At 54.8% G+C, this 17,293-nt stretch overlaps 1 protein-coding gene across 1 annotated transcript in view; it reads right to left on the reverse strand.

Annotated features, from left to right (window-relative positions):
• sspo (SCO-spondin) overlaps window positions 1–17,293 on the reverse strand; it is a 1,206,999-nt gene that overhangs the window by 74,081 nt on the left and 1,115,625 nt on the right. Inside the window, 1 exon segment of the mRNA XM_072468611.1 lies at window positions 4,598–4,803. Coding sequence (XP_072324712.1) covers window positions 4,598–4,803 — 206 coding nt within the window.

Below are 17,293 nucleotides of genomic sequence, written 5' to 3' on the forward strand. Positions count from 1 at the left end.
AGGTTGTTACAGGAAGATATGGGTTCAACAACAAGGAAATTTAGGAGAAAAGTTAAGAGGAAATATTAATTAGGAGAGGTTACTGATCGAAGTATTAAGATTCAAAACTGAGGTATAAAAGCCAACATAAGTGCACTTTACCTGAATGCTTGTAGTATTCGGAATAAGGTAAATGAGTTGATGGCGCAATTCAACGTGAATGATTTAGTGGCCATGACTGAAACATGGTTAAAGGATGGTCATGATTGGGAGTTAAATATCCGAGGATATCAAACTTTTCGGAAGGACAGAGTGGATGGTAAGCGAGGTGGTGTAGCTCTGTTATTTAAGGATGACATCCGGGCAACAGTAAGGGATGATATCGGTGCTATGGAGGACAAGGTTGAATCCATTTTTTGGAAATCAGGAATCGTAAGGCGAAAAAGTCACTGATAGGAGTAGTCTATAGGCCACCAAATAGTAACATTATGGTGGGGCAGGCAATAAACAAAGAAATAACTGATGCATGTAGAAATGGTACAGCAGTTATTATGGGGGATTTTAATCTACATGTCGATTGGTTTAACCAGGTCGGTGAACAAAGAAATGTACAGCACAGGAACAGGCCCTTCGGCCCTCCAAGCCCGTGCCCACCATGCTGCCCGACTAAACTACAATCTTCTACACTTCCTGGGTCCGTATCCCTCTATTCCCATCCTATTCATGTATTTGTCAAGATGCCCCTTAAATGTCACTATCGTCCCTGCTTCCACCACCTCCTCCGGCAGCGAGTTCCAGGCACCCACTACCCTCTGTGTAGAACAAAGAAATGTACAGCACAGGAACAGGCCCTTCGGCCCTCCAAGCCCGCGCAAAAGAATCGGCCTCGTACATCTACTCTAAACCTTGCCCTTTGCACCTTAAACCTATGCCCCCTAGCAATTGACCCCTCTACCCTGGGGAAAAGCCTCTGACTATCCACTCTGTCTATGCCCCTCATAATTTTGTGGACCTCTATCAGGTCACCCCTCAACCTCCGTCGTTCCAGTGAGAACAAACCGAGTTTATTCAACCGCTCCTCATAGCTAATGTCCTCCATACCAAGCAACATTGTGGTAAATCTCTTCTGCATCCTCTCTAAAGCATCCACATCCTTCTGGTAGTGTGGCGACCAGAATTGAACACTATACTCCAAGTGTGGCCTAACTAAGATTCTATACAGCTGCAACATGACTTGCCAATTCCTATACTCAATGCCCCGGCCAATGAAGGCAAGCATGCCTTCTTGACTACCTTCTCCACCTGTGTTGCCCCTTTCACTGATCTTTGGACCTGTACACCTAGATCTCTCTGACTTTCAATACTCTTGAGGGCTCTACCATTCACTGTATATTCCCTAACTGCATTAGACCTTCCAAAATGCATTACCTCACATTTGTCCGGATTAAACTCCATCTGCCATCTCTCCGCCCAAGTCTCCAAACAATCTAAATTCTGCTGTATCCTCTGACAGTCCTTATCGCTATCCACAATTCCACCCACCTTTGTGTTGTCTGCAAACTTACTAATCAGACCAGTTACATTTTCCTCCAAATCATTTATGTATACTAAAAACAGCAAAGGTCCCAGCACTGATCCCTGTGGAACACCACGAGTCACAGCCCTCCAATTAGAAAAGCATCCTTCCATTGCTACTCTCTGCCTTCTATGACCTAGCTAGTTCTGTATCCACCTTGCCAGCTCACCCCTGATCCCATGTGACTTCACCTTTTGTACCAGTCTATCATGGGGGACCTTGTCAAAGGCTTTACTGAAGTCCATATAGACAACATCCACTGCCCTATCTGCATCAATCATCTTTGTGACCTCTTCGAAAAACTCTATCAAGTTAGTGAGACATGACCTCCCCTTCACAAAACCATGCTGCCTCTCACTAATACGTCCATTTGCTTCCAAATGGGAGTAGATTCTGTCTCGAAGAATTCTCTCCAGTAATTTCCCTACCACTGACGTAAGGCTCACCGGCCTGTAGTTCCCTGGATTATCCTTGCTACCCTTCTTAAACAAAGGAACAACATTGGCTATTCTCCAGTCCGCCGGGACATCACCTGAAGACAGTGAGGATCCAAAGATTTCTGTCAAGGCCTCAGCAATTTCCTTTCTAGCCTCCTTCAGTATTCTGGGGTAGATACCATCAGGCCCTGGGGACTTATCTACCTTAATATTTTTCAAGACGCCCAACACTTCGTCTTTTTGGATCTCAATGTGACCCAGGCTATCTACACACCCTTCTCCAGACTCAACATCCACCAATTCCTTATCTTTGGTTAATACTGTTGCAAAGTATTAATTTAGTACCTCGCCCATTTCCTCTGGCTCCACACATAGATTCCCTCCGCTGTTCTTCAGTGGGCCAACCCTTTCCCTGGCTACCCTCTTGCTTTTTATGTACGTGTAAAAAGCCTTGGGATTTTCCTTAACCCTATTTGCCAATGACTTTTCGTGACCCCTTCTAGCCCTCCTGACTCCTTGCTTAAGTTCCTTCCTACTTTCCTTATATTCCACGCAGGCTTCGTCTGTTCCCAGCCTTCTAGCCCTGACAAATGCCTCCTTTTTTTTTGACGAGACCTACAATATCTCTCGTTATCCAAGGTTCCCGAAATTTGTGATATTTATCCTTCTTCCTCACAGGAACATGCCGGTCCTGTGAGGAACTTGCTCGGTCGCAGAAGGCAAAGGGTAGCAATAGAAGGGTGTTTTTCTGAATGGAAGGTTGTGACTAGTGGTGTTCCACTGGGATCTGTGCTGGGACCTCTGTTGTTTGTGCATAAACGATTTGGAGGGAAATGTAGCCGGTCTGATCAGCAAGTTCGTGGATGACACCAAGGTTGGTGGAGTGGCAGAGAGTGTTGAGGATTGTCAGAGGATACAGCAGGACACAGATAGGTTGGAGACTTGGGCAGAGAAATGGCAAATGGAGTTTAATCCAGACAAATGTGAGGTAATGCATTTTGGTAGGTCTGACATAGAGGGGAAATACAACATAAATGAAATGAAATGAAAATGAAAATCGCTTATTGTCACAAGTAGGCTTCAAATGAAGTTACTGTGAAAAGCCCCTAGTTGCCACATTCCGGCGCCTGCTCGGGGAGGCTGTTACGGGAAATGACAAAACTCTTAGGAATATAGAAAGTCAGAGAGATCTGGGTGTGCCGGTCCACAGATCTTTGAAAGTGGCAACACAAGTGGACAAGGTAGTCAAGAAAGCATTCGGAATGTTTGCCTTCATTGCATGGGGCAGCAAGTATGAAAGGTCTGTGGGACAGAGTTTAGAGGAGATGTGGGTGGTGAGTGCCTGGAACGTGTTGCCAGGGGAGGTTGTGGAAGCAGATACATTAACGGGCGTTCAAAAGGCATCTTGACAAATACATGGATAGGATGGGTGTAGAGGGATACGGCACAAGGAAGTGCTGAGGGTTTAAGCAAAGCTTGATATCATGACCTGTACAGGCTTGGAGGGCCACTAATCAGACAAAGTCAGCATGGATTTACAAAAGGGAAATCATGCTTGGCAAATCTACCAGAATTCTTTGAAGATGTAACTAGTGTTGGCCAGGAAGAACCGGTGGATGTGATTTATTTAGACTTTCAGAAGACTTTCGACAAGGTCTCACAGAACAGATTAATATATAAAGTTAAAGCGCATGTCATTATGGGTAGTGTCTGGAGATGGATAGACAGCTGGTTAGCAGACAGGCAGTGACTAGTGGTACCACACCTGATAGAGGCAAGATTATGAGGGGCATGGACAGGGTGGATAGGGAGCAGCTGTTCCCCTTCGTTGAAGGGTCAGTTACGAGGGGGACACAAGTTCAAGGTGAGGGGTGGGAGGTTTCGGGCAGATTTGAGGAAAAACATTTTTACCCAGAGGGTGGTTAGGGTCTGGAACGTGCTGCCTGGGAGGGGGGGGGGGGGGGGTAGAGGCGGGTTGCCTCACATCCTTTAAAAATACCTGGATGAGTATTTGGCACTTCTTAACAGCCAAGGCTATGGGCTAAGTGCTGGGAAATGGGATTAGGTGGGCAGGTCAGTTGTTTTTCATGGGTACAGACTCGATGAGCCGAAGGGCCTCACAACCCTCCTGAGATATCAGCACTCCTTTAATTTGTGAGTCTGGAGTAGCCCTGGTTTTAATTGCTCCATATTCGGTGTCTGTCCCTTCAGAATCTGTGCTGTGAATTCTGGAAAGCCCTAGCTGCCCCATTCTGCCTCTCTACCCCACTTAGGACTCTCCATAAAACTTACACCTCATACCAAGCCTTTGCTCCCTAATATCTCCTTATGTGGCAAAGTGTCAAAGTTTCTTTGACAATGCTCCTGTAAAGAGCTTTGGGATATTTTATAATGTTAAGAGTGCTATAAAATATCATTATTTGTGAACAAACTTTATCCATTCCAACTCCCAACCCTTGATCTTTGACCTTTTCCCCTGAGCCTGTCCTTGACCTCTGCCCTCACATTCTGTGCTGGATGATTGGATGGAAGGTGTCCAGAGAGGCTGTGCTTGTCTCTTAGGGGAGGGGGGTTCGGTATTAGCCGCTGTCCTGTCACCACTTACCGGGTAGATGGTATCGTTGACCACACATTGGCAGTAGGCTGCAGTCACACACTGCCCTGAGCTGCTTCTGTACCTTCCAGCCTCGCAAACACATCCCTGACCAGACGTGCAGCTCAGTGGCGTCACTGCGTAAACATCTTGGCACGATCGTTCACAAGTGGGGGAATCTGCTCTCTGTCCACTCCAAATCTCACCCTCAGCACATTCTAGGGTTCACACACTGCATGTTAGTATCAGGCATTCCCAACTATCAATTCAAAGCAATCAAATGTGCAAGCAGCGGGGGGTGGGGGAGGGAGAGGTAGAAGCGGGGAGAGAGGAGCAGCAGCGGGGAGAGAGGAGCAGCAGCGGGGAGAGAGGAGCAGCAGCGGGGGGAGAGAGGAGCAGCAGCGAGGGGGGAGAGGAGCAGCAGCGGGGCGAGAGGGGAGCAGCAGCTGGGAGAGAGGAACAGCAATGGGGAGAGAGGAGCAGCAGCAGAGCGAGGGGAGCAGCAGCGGGGGGAGGGGAGAAGCAGCAGGGGCGAGGGGAGCAGCAGCGGGGAGAGAGGAGCAGCAATGGGGAGAGAGGAGCAGCAGCGGAGCGAGGGGAGCAGCAGCAGGGGGAGGGGAGCAGCAGCAGGGGCGAGGGGAGCAGCAGCGGGGGAGGGGAGCAGCAGCAGGGGCGAGGGGAGCAGCAGCGGGGGGAGGGGAGCAGCAGCGGGGGAGAGGAGCAGCAGCGGGGAGAGGGGAGCAGCAGCAGGGGCGAGGGGAGCAGCAGCGGGGGGAGTGGAGCAGCAGCGGGGAGAGAGGAGCTGCAGCGTGGAGAGAGGAGCAGCAGCGGGGAGAGAGGAGCAACAGCGGGGGGAGAGGAGCAGCAGCGGGGGGAGAGGAGCAGCAGCGGGGAGAGGGGAGCATCGAGGGGAGAGGGGAGCAGCAGCGGGGAGAGGAGCAGCAGCGGGGGGTGAGGAGCAGCAGCGGGGAGAGGGGAGCAGCGAGGGGAGAGAGGAGCTGCAGCATGGAGAGAGGAGCAGCAGCGGGGAGAGAGGAGCAGCAGCGGGGCGAGGAGAGCAGCAGCGGGAGAGAGGAGCAGCAGCGGGAGAGAGGAGCAGCAGCGGGGCGAGGAGAGCAGCAGCGGGGGGAGGGGAACAGCAGCGGGAGAGAGGAGCAGCAGCGGGGCGAGGAGAGCAGCAGCGGGGGGAGGGGAACAGCAGCGGGGGGAGGAGAACAGCAGCGGGGGGAGGGGAACAGCAGCGGGGGGAGAGGAGCAGCAGCGGGGGGAGGGGAGCAGCAGCGGGGCGAGGAGAGCAGCAGCGGGGCGAGGAGAGCAGCAGCGGGGGGAGAGGAGCAGCAGCGGGGGGAAGGGAGCAGCAGCGGGGGGAGGGGAGCAGCAGCGGGGGGAAGGGAGCAGCAGCGGGGGGAGAGGAGCAGCAGCGGGGGGAGGGGAGCAGCAGCGGGGGAGAGGAGCAGCAGCGGGGGGAGGGGAGCAGCAGCGGGGGGAGGGGAGCAGCAGCGGGGGAGAGGAGCAGCAGCGGGGGGAAGGGAGCAGCAGCGGGGGGAGAGGAGCAGCAGCGGGGGAGAGGAGCAGCAGCGGGGGGAGGGGAGCAGCAGCGGGGGGAGGAGAGCAGCAGCGGGGGGAGAGGAGCAGCAGCGGGGGGAGGGGAGCAGCAGCGGGGGAAGGAAGCAGCAGCGGGGGGAGAGGAGCAGCAGCGGGGGGAGGAGAGCAGCAGCGGGGGGAAGGGAGCAGCAGCGGGGAGAGAGGAGCAGCAGCGGGGGGAGGGGAGCAGCAGCGGGGGAGAGGAGCAGCAGCGGGGGGAGGGGAGCATTTTTTTTATTCATGGGATGTGTGCGTCGCTGAGCCAGCGTTTATTGCCCATCCCTAATTGCCCACAAGGGGGCAGTTCAGAGTCACCACATTGCTGTGGGTCTGGAGTCTCTTGTAGGCCAGGCCGGGTATGGACGGCAGATTTCCTTCCCGGAAGGACATTAGTGAACCAGATGGGTTTTTACAACAATCGACAATGGTTTCATGGTCATCGTTAGACTTTTAATTCCAGATATTTTATTGAGTTCAAGGTGAGGTTCGAACCCGGGCCCCCGGAGCATTACCCTGGGTCTCTGGATTACTCTGTCCTGCGACAATACCACTCCCCCACCGCCTCCCCTGTCCTACAGCAAAGCCTGGTCTCCAGTCCACTCGGTATTCCCTGCCACTGGGGCTAGACCTCGCTCCGCTGGGACTGTGCACTGGGTGATGTGCAATAACCTCCCCCCATTTGAAGAATCCACACAGGAATCTTCCAGCCCAACCTCACCCCACCCACCCAAATGGATTTCGGGACCTGGAATGTCAGGACTCTCCTGGGCAACCCCAACATGCTGAACGTCGCTCCGCCATCCTCAAGACCGACGTCACCGCCCTGAGTGAGACACAACTGGCAGGAGACGGCAGCTTAATGAACGAGGTGGCGGATACACCTTCTCCTGGAAAGGCAACCCAGAAGAAGAATGTCGTCCCTACGGGGTCGGCTTCATCGTAAGAGACAAATTGGTCGAAAGTCTAAAACAAAGCAAGCTGGTGTCGGAGCATGGCGAATCTGCGATAGATCCTCTTCCTACATCTCTTATAACCGTACGAACCTTCTAAAACTTAATTCTAACACAAACATTATCTCTAACCGTGCTCTCTTATATTTACAGGTCTGAGATCCTTCCGACGTCCGTGGACTGATCCACATGACCCGGCGTGACCCACGTGACCCGGTGCGACCCACGTGACCCGGCGCGACCCACGTGACCCGGTGCGACCCACGTGACCCGGTGCGACCCACGTGACCCGGTGCGACCCACGTGACCCGGTGCGACCCACCTGACCCGGCAGAACTCGATCAGCAACCTGACCCGGCCTTGCCTGGAACTCAACCCGGCCCCCAAAGCGCCGCCCTGGCCTCCAACCACGCGGCCCGGCCTAGCCGACCTGGACAAGGCAGCTCAGCACCCCGACTCACCGGAAGAGGAGGAAGGAAATCGCCGAGTAGATCTGACCTCAAGAACGAGAACAACCCCCGCACCCCCCCATTCCCCCCCGCACCCCCCCCATTCCCCCCCCGCACCTTCACGGTGACACTGAAACTGCAACCAGAGCCCCTCCAGATGCAACCACTTACCTCCCACAATGCTTCTTCTCCTGGCATACAAGCAGAAACGCAAGCGGGAGAATCCAGCTAAGAAGGTTGTGCAGTGCGAGGAGACAGAAGAGTTCTTACGTGACTGCTTAGAGACAGTGGACTGGTCCATATTTAAGAACTCAGCGACCAATTTAAATGAGTATGCCACCACCGTCACAGACTTCATCAGCAAACATTTAGATGACTGCGTGCCAAAGAAAGCAGTACGTACAACTGGAAACCATGGTTCAATCGGGAGATTGACTCCCTACTGAAGGTCAGGTCTGAGCAGTTCAAGGCAGACGACCCTGACCTATACAAGAAATCCAGGTACGACCTCCGCAAAGTCATCCAAGATGACAAGAGACAATATCAGACCAAGCTAGAGTCACAGACTGACATCACGGACTCTCGTCGGTTGTGGCAAGGCTTAAAAAACATAACGGGCTACAAAGCGAAGCCGAACAGTATCTCCAGCAGCAGCGCACCCCTCCTCGATGAACTCCATGCATTCTATGCTCGGTTCGAGCAGGTAACCAACAATCCGCTGGCGAGTGCCCCAGCAGCCCATAATTCACCCATACAGTGAATTTTATACAGTGAATGGTAGAACCCTCAAGAGTATTGAAAGTCAAAGAGATCTAGGAGTACAGGTCCACAGGTCATTGAAAGGGGCAACACAGGTGGAGAAGGTAGTCAAGAAGGCATACGGCATGCTTGCCTTCATTGGCCGGGGCATTGAGTATAAGAATTGGCAAGTCATGTTGCAGCTGTATAGAACCTTAGTTAGGCCACACTTGGAGTATAGTGTTCAATTCTGGTCGCCACACTACCAGAAGGATGTGGAGGCTCTAGAGAGGGTGCAGAAGAGATTTACCAGAATGTTGCCTGGTATGGAGGGCATAAGCTATGAGGAGCGATTGAATAAACTCGGTTTGTTCTCACTGGAACGAAGGAGGTTGAGGGGCGACCTGATAGAGGTATACAAAATTATGAGGGGCATAGACAGAGTGGATAGTCAGAGGCTTTTCCCCAGGGTAGAGGGGTCAATTACTAGGGGGCATAGGTTTAAGGTGAGAGGGGCAAGGTTTAGAGTAGATGTACGAGGCAAGTTTTTTACGCAGAGGGTAGTGGGTGCCTGGAACTCACTACCGGAGGAGGTAGTGGAAGCAGGGATGATAGGGACATTTAAGGGGCATCTTGACAAATATATGAATACGATGGGAATAGAAGGATACGGACCCAGGAAGTGTAGAAGATTGTAGTTTAGTCGGGCAGTATGGTCGGCACGGGCTTGGAGGGCCGAAGGGCCTGTTCCTGTGCTGTACATTTCTTTGTTCTTTGTTATACCCACCATCACAGCTTCCGAAGTCAGATTGGCCTTCCTGAAAGTGAACCCTCGGAAGGCGATGGGCCCGGACGGGATCCCTGGTCGTGCACTCAGAGCCTGCGCGGACCAGCTGGCAGAGGTATTCGCGGACATCTTGTAGCGCACAAAGACTCCATGAGACGAATAGAGTGAAGTCGATGAGGCTTTATTAAGCGTGTCTGTTCCCCCGCAGCTCGATAGTAAACTGGCCTGCGGGGGAAGACTCCGGCTTCTTATACTCCGCCTTCAGGGCGGAGCCTGAGGTCAACGGCCAACCAGGACCCGGGATCTGTCAGCCAATGACATTAGGGCTTCCAGTCCCACAAGACCCCCAATACATACTACCACATTCACCCCTTGTCAAAAATGAACCCGGCGGGGTGATGCTTCGTATGGTGGTAAGGGTTTACAGGGCTGGTCCTGGGAGGACAAAACATTCACATGGCAATACAGTATTGGACAATTTCGTCCTGTTGCAATTATTTACAGAGGGTATAGGAAGAAAGCAAAATGTTCTTGTGAACAGTCCATATTTGTTTTACATCGACGCCACGAGTCGGTCGGGCGGTCTGGTCGTCCGTGTCGATCGCCTCGGCCCCGGCGGTGGTGGTGGTGCTTGTACCAGTGTTGTCGCCTCCAGGAGCCGTACGGTTTCAGCTGTCGGTGCAAAGGGGAGGGGGACCGATCCTCCTGGGAAGGGGGCGGTCGCGGGGTGCAGCGGTGGCAGGAAGGGGGGGGGGTTGGGTTGATGGTGTCGGGGGGGGTGTGCATGTTGCTGGCGGGTGCCAGATCCCACAGGGAGACCGTGTCCTGTCGGCCGTCGGGGTACTCCACGTAGGCGTACTGGGGGTTCGCGTGGAGGAGGTGAACCCTTTCGACCAACGGGTCCGCCTTATGTGCCCGCACATGCTTTCGGAGCAGGATGGGTCCTGGGGCCGCCAGCCAGGTCGGCAGCGACGTTCCAGAGGAGGACCTCCTAGGGAAGACAAGGAGATGCTCATGCGGCGTTTGATTAGTGCTCGTACATAATAACGACCGGATGGAGTGGAGAGCGTCCGGGAGGACCTCCTGCCACCTTGAAACTGGGAGGTCCCTGGACCGTAGGGCCAGTAGGACGGTCTTCCAGACCGTGCCGTTCTCCCTCTCTACTTGCCCGTTCCCCCGGGGGTTGTAGCTGGTCGTCCTGCTTGAGGCTATGCCCTTACTGAGCAGGAACTGGCGCAGCTCGTCACTCATGAAGGAGGACCCCCCGTCGCTGTGGACGTATGCGGGGCAACCGAACAGTGTGAAGATAGTGTTCAGGGCTTTAATGACTGTGGCTGCGGTCATGTCAGAGCAGGGGATGGCGAATGGGAAGCGGGAGTATTCGTCCACTACGTTAAGAAAATATGCGTTGCGGTCGATGGAGGGGAGGGGCCCTTTGAAATCGAGACTGAGGCGCTCGAAGGGGCGGGAAGCCTTAATCAGGTGCGCTCCATCTGGCCTGAAAAAATGCGGCTTGCATTCCGCGCAGATGTGGCAGTCCCTCGTGAATGTACGGACCTCCTCTAAGGAGTATGGGAGATTTCGGGACTTGATGTAGTGGTAAAACCGAGTGACCCCCGGGTGGCAGAGGTCCTCGTGGAGGGTTTGGAGGTGGTTAATTTGTGCGTTGGCACATGTGCCGCGGGATAGGGCATCGCACGGCTCGTTCAGCTTTCCGGGACGATACAAGATCTCGTAGTTGAAGGTGGAGAGCTCGATCCACCACCTTAAGATCTTGTCGTTTTTGATTTTGCCCCGCTGTGCATTATCGAACATGAAGGCTACCGACCGTTGGTCCGTGAGGAGAGTGAATCTCCTGCCAGCTAGGTAATGCCTCCAATGTCGCACAGCTTCCACTATGGCTTGGGCTTCCTTTTCCACTGAGGAGTGGCGGATTTCTGAGGCGTGGAGGGTCCGGGAGAAAAAGGCCACGGGCCTGCCCGCTTGGTTAAGGGTGGCCGCTAGAGCTACGTCGGAGGCGTCGCTCTCGACCTGGAAGGGGAGGGACTCGTCGATGGCGCGCATCGTGGCCTTTGCGATATCCGCTTTGATGCAGCTGAAGGCCTGGCAAGCCTCTGTCGACAGGGGGAAGGTCGTGGTCTGTATTAGGGGGCGGGCCTTGTCTGCGTACTGGGGGACCCACTGGGCGTAGTACGAAAAGAACCCCAGGCAGCGTTTCAGGGCTTTTGGGCAGTGCGGGAGGGGAAATTCCATGAGTGCGCGCATACGTTCGGGGTCGGGGCCTATTATCCCATTGCGCACTACGTAGCCCAGAATGGCTAGCCGATTGGTGCTAAAAACGCACTTGTCCTCGTTGTACGTGAGGTTCAAGGCTTTGGCAGTCTGGAGGAATTTTTGGAGGTTGGAGTCGTGGTCCTGCTGATCGTGGCCGCAGATGGTTACATTGTCGAGATACGGGAACGTGGCCCGCAACCCATGTTGATCAACCATTCGGTCCATCTCCCGTTGGAAGACGAGACCCCGTTTGTGACGCCAAAAGGGACCCGTAGGAAATGGAATAATCGCCCGTCTGCCTCGAAGGCTGTGTACTTGCGGTCACTTGGGCGGATGGGGAGCTGATGGTAGGCGGACTTGAGGTCCACGGTGGAGAAGACTTTATATTGGGCAATCCGATTGACCATGTCGGATATGCGGGGGAGAGGGTACGCGTCTAGTTGTGTGTACCTGTTGATGGTCTGGCTATAGTCAATGACCATCCTTTGTTTCTCCCCTGTCTTCACTACTACCACCTGCGCTCTCCAGGGACTATTGCTGGCCTGGATTATGCCCTCCTTTAGTAGCCGCTGGACTTTGGACCGAATGAAGGTCCGGTCCTGGGCGCTGTACCGTCTGCTCCTAGTGGCGACGGGTTTGCAATCCGGGGTGAGGTTCGCAAACAAGGACGGGGGTTGCACTTTGAGGGTTGCGAGGCCGCAGATAGTGAGTGGGGGTATGGGGCCGCCAAATTTGAACGTAAAGCTCTGTAGATTACATTGGAAATCTAATCCCAGCAAGGTGGGGGCACAGAGTTGGGGAAGGACGTTAAGTTTGTAGTATTTGAACTCCCTCCCCTGCACCGTTAGGGTAACTATGCAGAATCCCTGGATCTGTACAGAGTGGGATCCTGCCGCTAGGCAAATCTTTTGTGCGCTGGGATAGGTGGTCAAGGAACAGCGTCTTACCGTGTCGGGGTGTATAAAGCTTTCCGTGCTCCCGGAGTCGACTAGGCATGGCGTCTCGTGGCCGTTAATTAGGACCGTTGTCGTCGTCGTCTGGAGTGTCCGGGGTTGAGCCTGATCGAGCGTAATCGAAGCGAGCCGTGGTTGTAGTAGTGGGGTGGGGTCCATTGTTGCCGTCCAAGGTGGCGTCGGGTATGAACAAAATGGCCACCCCCATACATCGCACGTGGCTGGGGGGTCACAAGATGGCGGCGGGGGTGGACAAAATGGCCGCCCCCATGCGTCGTACAGGTCTGGGGCGGTCCAAGATGGCGGCGCCCCTCCTCCCCTCGTGGTGGTCGGGACCCAAAATGGCGGCGTCTGCGGGTCGCACATGGTGTGCTGGGGGGGCTGGGGAGTGCTAGGACCGCGAGCGCTAGGACCGCGCGGAGCTCCCTCACCGTGGACAGCGGTGGTCGGGGCCCAAGTCGGCGGCGCCGGCGGGTCAGGCATGGGGCTGCGAGCGCAAGGACCACGAGGAGCTCCCTCACCGGGGACAGCGTTGGTCGGGGTCCAAGTCGGCGGCGCCGGCGGGTCAGGCGTGGGGCGCGGGACGGGGGTTAGGGTGGCGTTAGGGACGCAAAAATCTCCCTCCTCTCCGTGGGGAGTGTTGGCCGGGACCCAAAGCGGTAGCGCCGGGCTGCGGGGAGGGGGGTTGGGGAGCGTAGGCGGCGTGCAGGGCTCCCAGTTCTCCCGGGACCGCGGTGGTCGGGACCCAGAACGGCTGCGCCTGCGGGTCGTACATGGCGTGCTGGGGGGGTTGGGGCGCATAGACTACTTGCAGGGCTCCCTGTGCTCCCGGGACGGCGGCGACCACGCGGGACCGGCACACCACCGCATAATGGCCCTTTTCCCCGCAGCTTTTGCAGATGGCTGCGCGGGCCGGACAGTGCTGTCGAGGGTGTTTCGCCTGGCCGCAGAAATAACAGCGGGCGCCCCCGGTGCGACTCGGCATTTGGACCGCGCAAGCCTGTGGGGTGTCCGGGGGGGGGGTAGGGGGTTTGCCACGACGGGTACGTACGGGGCCCAATGGCCTGCCACGCAGTCGGGGCCGTAGGCGCGGGTATTATGCGCGGCCACGTCTAGGGAGGCTGCTAAGGCCCGTGCCTCTGAGAGTCCTAGTGACTCTTTTTCTAGAAGTCTTTGGCGGATTTGGGAGGATTGTATACCTGCCACAAAAGCATCGCGCATTAACATGTCCGTGTGTTCGTTTGCGTTCACCGACGGGCAGCTGCAGGCTCGTCCCAAAATCAGCAGCGCGGCGTAGAACTCGTCCATCGATTCTCCGGGAGCTTGCCGTCTCGTCGCGAGCTGGTAGCGAGCGTAGATTTGGTTAACTGGGCGAACGTAGAGACTTCTCAGTGCTGCGAACGCTGTCTGGAAATTGTCGGTGTCTTCAATGAGGGTGAAAATCTCCGTGCTCACCCTCGAGTGCAGGACCTGCAGTTTTTGTTCGTCTGAGACTCGGCCGGTGGTCGTTCTGAGGTCGGCCTCGAAGCAAGTCTGCCAGTGTTTGAAGGCTGCTGCCGCGTTCACTGCGTGGGGGCTGATCCTCAGGCATTCTGGAATGATCCTGAGCTCCATAGTCCTTTTTAGGCACGCTTAATAAATTGTAGCGCACAAAGACTCCATGAGACGAATAGAGTGAAGTCGATGAGGCTTTATTAAGCGTGTCTGTTCCCCCGCAGCTCGATAGTAAACTGGCCTGCGGGGGAAGGCACCGGCTTCTTATACTCCGCCTTCAGGGCGGAGCTTGAGGTCAACGGCCAACCAGGACCCGGAATCTGTCAGCCAATGACATTAGGGCTTCCAGTCCCACATGACCCCCAATACATACTACCACACATCTTTAACCTGTCCCTACTCCACTCCGAGGTCCCCACCTGCTTCAAGAATACCACCATCATACCGGTGCCAAAGAAGAACCAGGCAACGTGCCTCAATGACTATTATCCGGTGGTCCGGACATGTAACATTATGTAGTGCTTCGAGAGGTTGATCAAGAGATACATCGGGCTGGATTCCCCAACACCGGCGTAAAAACGCTGGCGTTTCACTCCCCAGTTTCCTGCAAAAAATAAAGAGCTATTCACTTACCTGCAGGGGGTTAGGAGGCATTCGGAGAGCTTCACTCAGCTTTGGCTGCAGATTCAGCCCCCCGCACTTCCGCTTCTGAGTACGCTCCCCAGCGGCCGCTCCGAGCGTCATGACAGGCTCGGACCGCGGACCAAGACCAAGAAACAAGGTGCCCCCCGATCAGCCGAGCGGCGCTGCTTCGGACTAGCCCACTCGCTGTCCCAGCACCTCTTCCCCCCCTGGTGCTGGACCCCCCCCCCCCACCCGGGCAGCCGCAGACTGAGTCCATAGCCAACCCGCGAGAGTCACAACTGGCCATACACACCATCGGGAAATCGGCCAGTCGGTATCACTGGGAGGGCCTCGGTCAATGGCCCCCCAGCTGCGCGGCGTGATTCTCCATGGGGCCCGGAGGATCGGCGGAGCGACGCCGGTCAAGGGATATGGGGGGGGAGGCGGGATCAGGGTATTGAACTTGATGATCAGCCATGATCGTAATGAATGGGGGAGCAGGCTCGAGGGGCTGAATGGCCTCCTCCTACTTCTATTTACTATGTTTCTATGATCAATGGATTCTGGAATGCTGGAGGTGATGGGCTGGCATCTCCGCAGCCCCGTGCCGAAATTGCGTTTGCCACGGGGGTGGAGAATCGCTGCTTCGCCGCCGATGGGCCGAGTTCCCAACGGCGTCGGTCGCGTGTGGTATTTATTTTCAGGAACTTGCCGTGGTGGCTGCGGACTGAGTCCACCACCACCGCAGTGGTGGACTCACAGCCGCGAGAGCCGGGTGCGCGAGGCTGCATTCCTGCTAGTCCCCACCAAACGGAAGATCGGTGGCTCTTTTACGCCACTTGTTTGGTTGTAAAAGGCCATCGTTCCCACGCCGGCGTCAGCACTTCGTCTCAGAATCGGAGAATCCAGCCCTCTGAATCCTCCCTCTGTGAACCTAAACAGGCGCCGGAATGTGGCAACTAGGGGCTTTTCACAGTAACTTCATTGCAGTGTTAGTGTCAGCCTGCTTGTGACGATAAAGATATTACTCATGTCGATGCTGTGACCAAGAAAGCACAACAGAGCCTATACTGCCTCAGGAAACTAAGGAAATTCGGCATGTCCACATTGACTCTTACCAACTTTTACAGATGCACCATAGAAAGCATCCTATCGGGCTGCATCACAGCCTGGTATGGCAACTGCTCGGCCCAGGACCGCAAGAAACTTCAGAGAGTCGTGAACACCGCCCAGTCCATCACACAAACCTGCCTCCCGTCCATTGACTCCATCTACACCTCCCGCTGCCTGGGGAAAGTGGGCAGCATAATCAAAGACCCCTCCCACCCAGCTTACTCACTCTTCCAACTTCTTCCATCGGGCAGGAGATACAAAAGTCTGAGAACACGCACGAACACACTCAAAAACAGCTTCTTCCCCACTGTACCAGCCTCCTAAATGACCCTCTTAGGGTCCGAACTGATGATAATAATAATAATTGCTTATTGTCACAAGTAGGCTTCAATGAAGTTACTGTGAAAAGCCCCTAGTCGCCACATTCCGGCGCCTGTTCGGGGAGGCTGGTATGGGAATTGAACCGTGCTGCTGCCTTGTTCTGCATCACAAGCCAGCTGTTTAGCCCACTGTGATATGGACTGAACTGATCCTTCTCCACATCTTCTCTACAGTTGTAGCACGATATATTGTATACTATATATCGCATACTTCACCCGCTTCCAGCACTGGTACCTAATAGCTTATGTCATCGTCCAGGCAAGGGACCGCAAAGATGTCCACATAACCCACGCCTCGACCGGAGCGGACGACGATTGGACTGACCACCGACTAACCCACTCCACCATCTCCATCACCCTGGCCTCAAACCAACGCAGGCAGAAGAAACCTTGCCTGCAGAGACTCAATGTTGCTGGACTCAGAGAGCCTGAGAAGAAAGAGCTGCTCAGTCAGTGCCTCACACCTAACCTGGCGACGAGAATGAGCCAGAGCCGCAGAACACCCACAGCGCCCGCTCCACCATAGTCAGCAGCTGCGAGGAGATGCTCGGCCTCTCGACCAGGAAACACCAAGATTGGTTCAATGAGAACGATCAGGAGGTCCAGGGTCTCTTTGACCACAAGCACAAGGCATCCGGAACTGGCAGCTCAAAACTCAAGCGAGAGGAAACAAGCTGACAGGCAACTAAAGACCGAGGAGCAACAAAGAACACACGGCTGAAAGAACAGACGTTGGGTGGAAGACAGGAGACTCAGCAACTCACCGACAACCTGATGTGAGAGGCTTCTTCAGCGCAATTAAAACACTGGCTGACACAGTGGTTAGCACTGTTGCTTCACAGCACCAGGATCCCAGGTTCGACTCCCGGCTTGGGTCACTGTCTGTGCGGAGTCTGCACATCCTCCCCGTGTCTGCGTGGGTTTCCTCCGGGTGCTCCGGTTTCCTCCCACAGTCCAAAGACGTGCAGGTTAGTTGGATTGGCCATGATAAATTGCCCTTAGTGTCCAAAAAGGTTAGGTGGGGTTACTGGGTTACAGGGTTAGGGTGGGGGCGTGGGCTTAAGAAAGGTGCTTTTTCCAAGGGTCAGTGGTAATTCGATGGGCCGAATGGCCTCCTTCTGCACTGTGGGGATTCTATGAGATTCTATTGGAGAATAGCCAATGTTGTTCCTCTGTTTAAGAAGGGTAGCAAGGATAATCCAGGGAACTACAGGCCAGTGAGCCTTACTTCAGTGGTAGGGAAATTACTGGAGAGAATTCTTCGAGACAGGATCTACTCCCATTTGGAAGCAAATGGACGTATTAGTGAGAGGCAGCATGGTTTTGTGAAGGGGAGGTCGTGTCTCACGAACTTGATAGAGT

This window comes from Scyliorhinus torazame, chromosome 11, assembly GCF_047496885.1.
Source record: "Scyliorhinus torazame isolate Kashiwa2021f chromosome 11, sScyTor2.1, whole genome shotgun sequence".
NCBI classification, from domain to species: domain Eukaryota; kingdom Metazoa; phylum Chordata; class Chondrichthyes; order Carcharhiniformes; family Scyliorhinidae; genus Scyliorhinus; species Scyliorhinus torazame.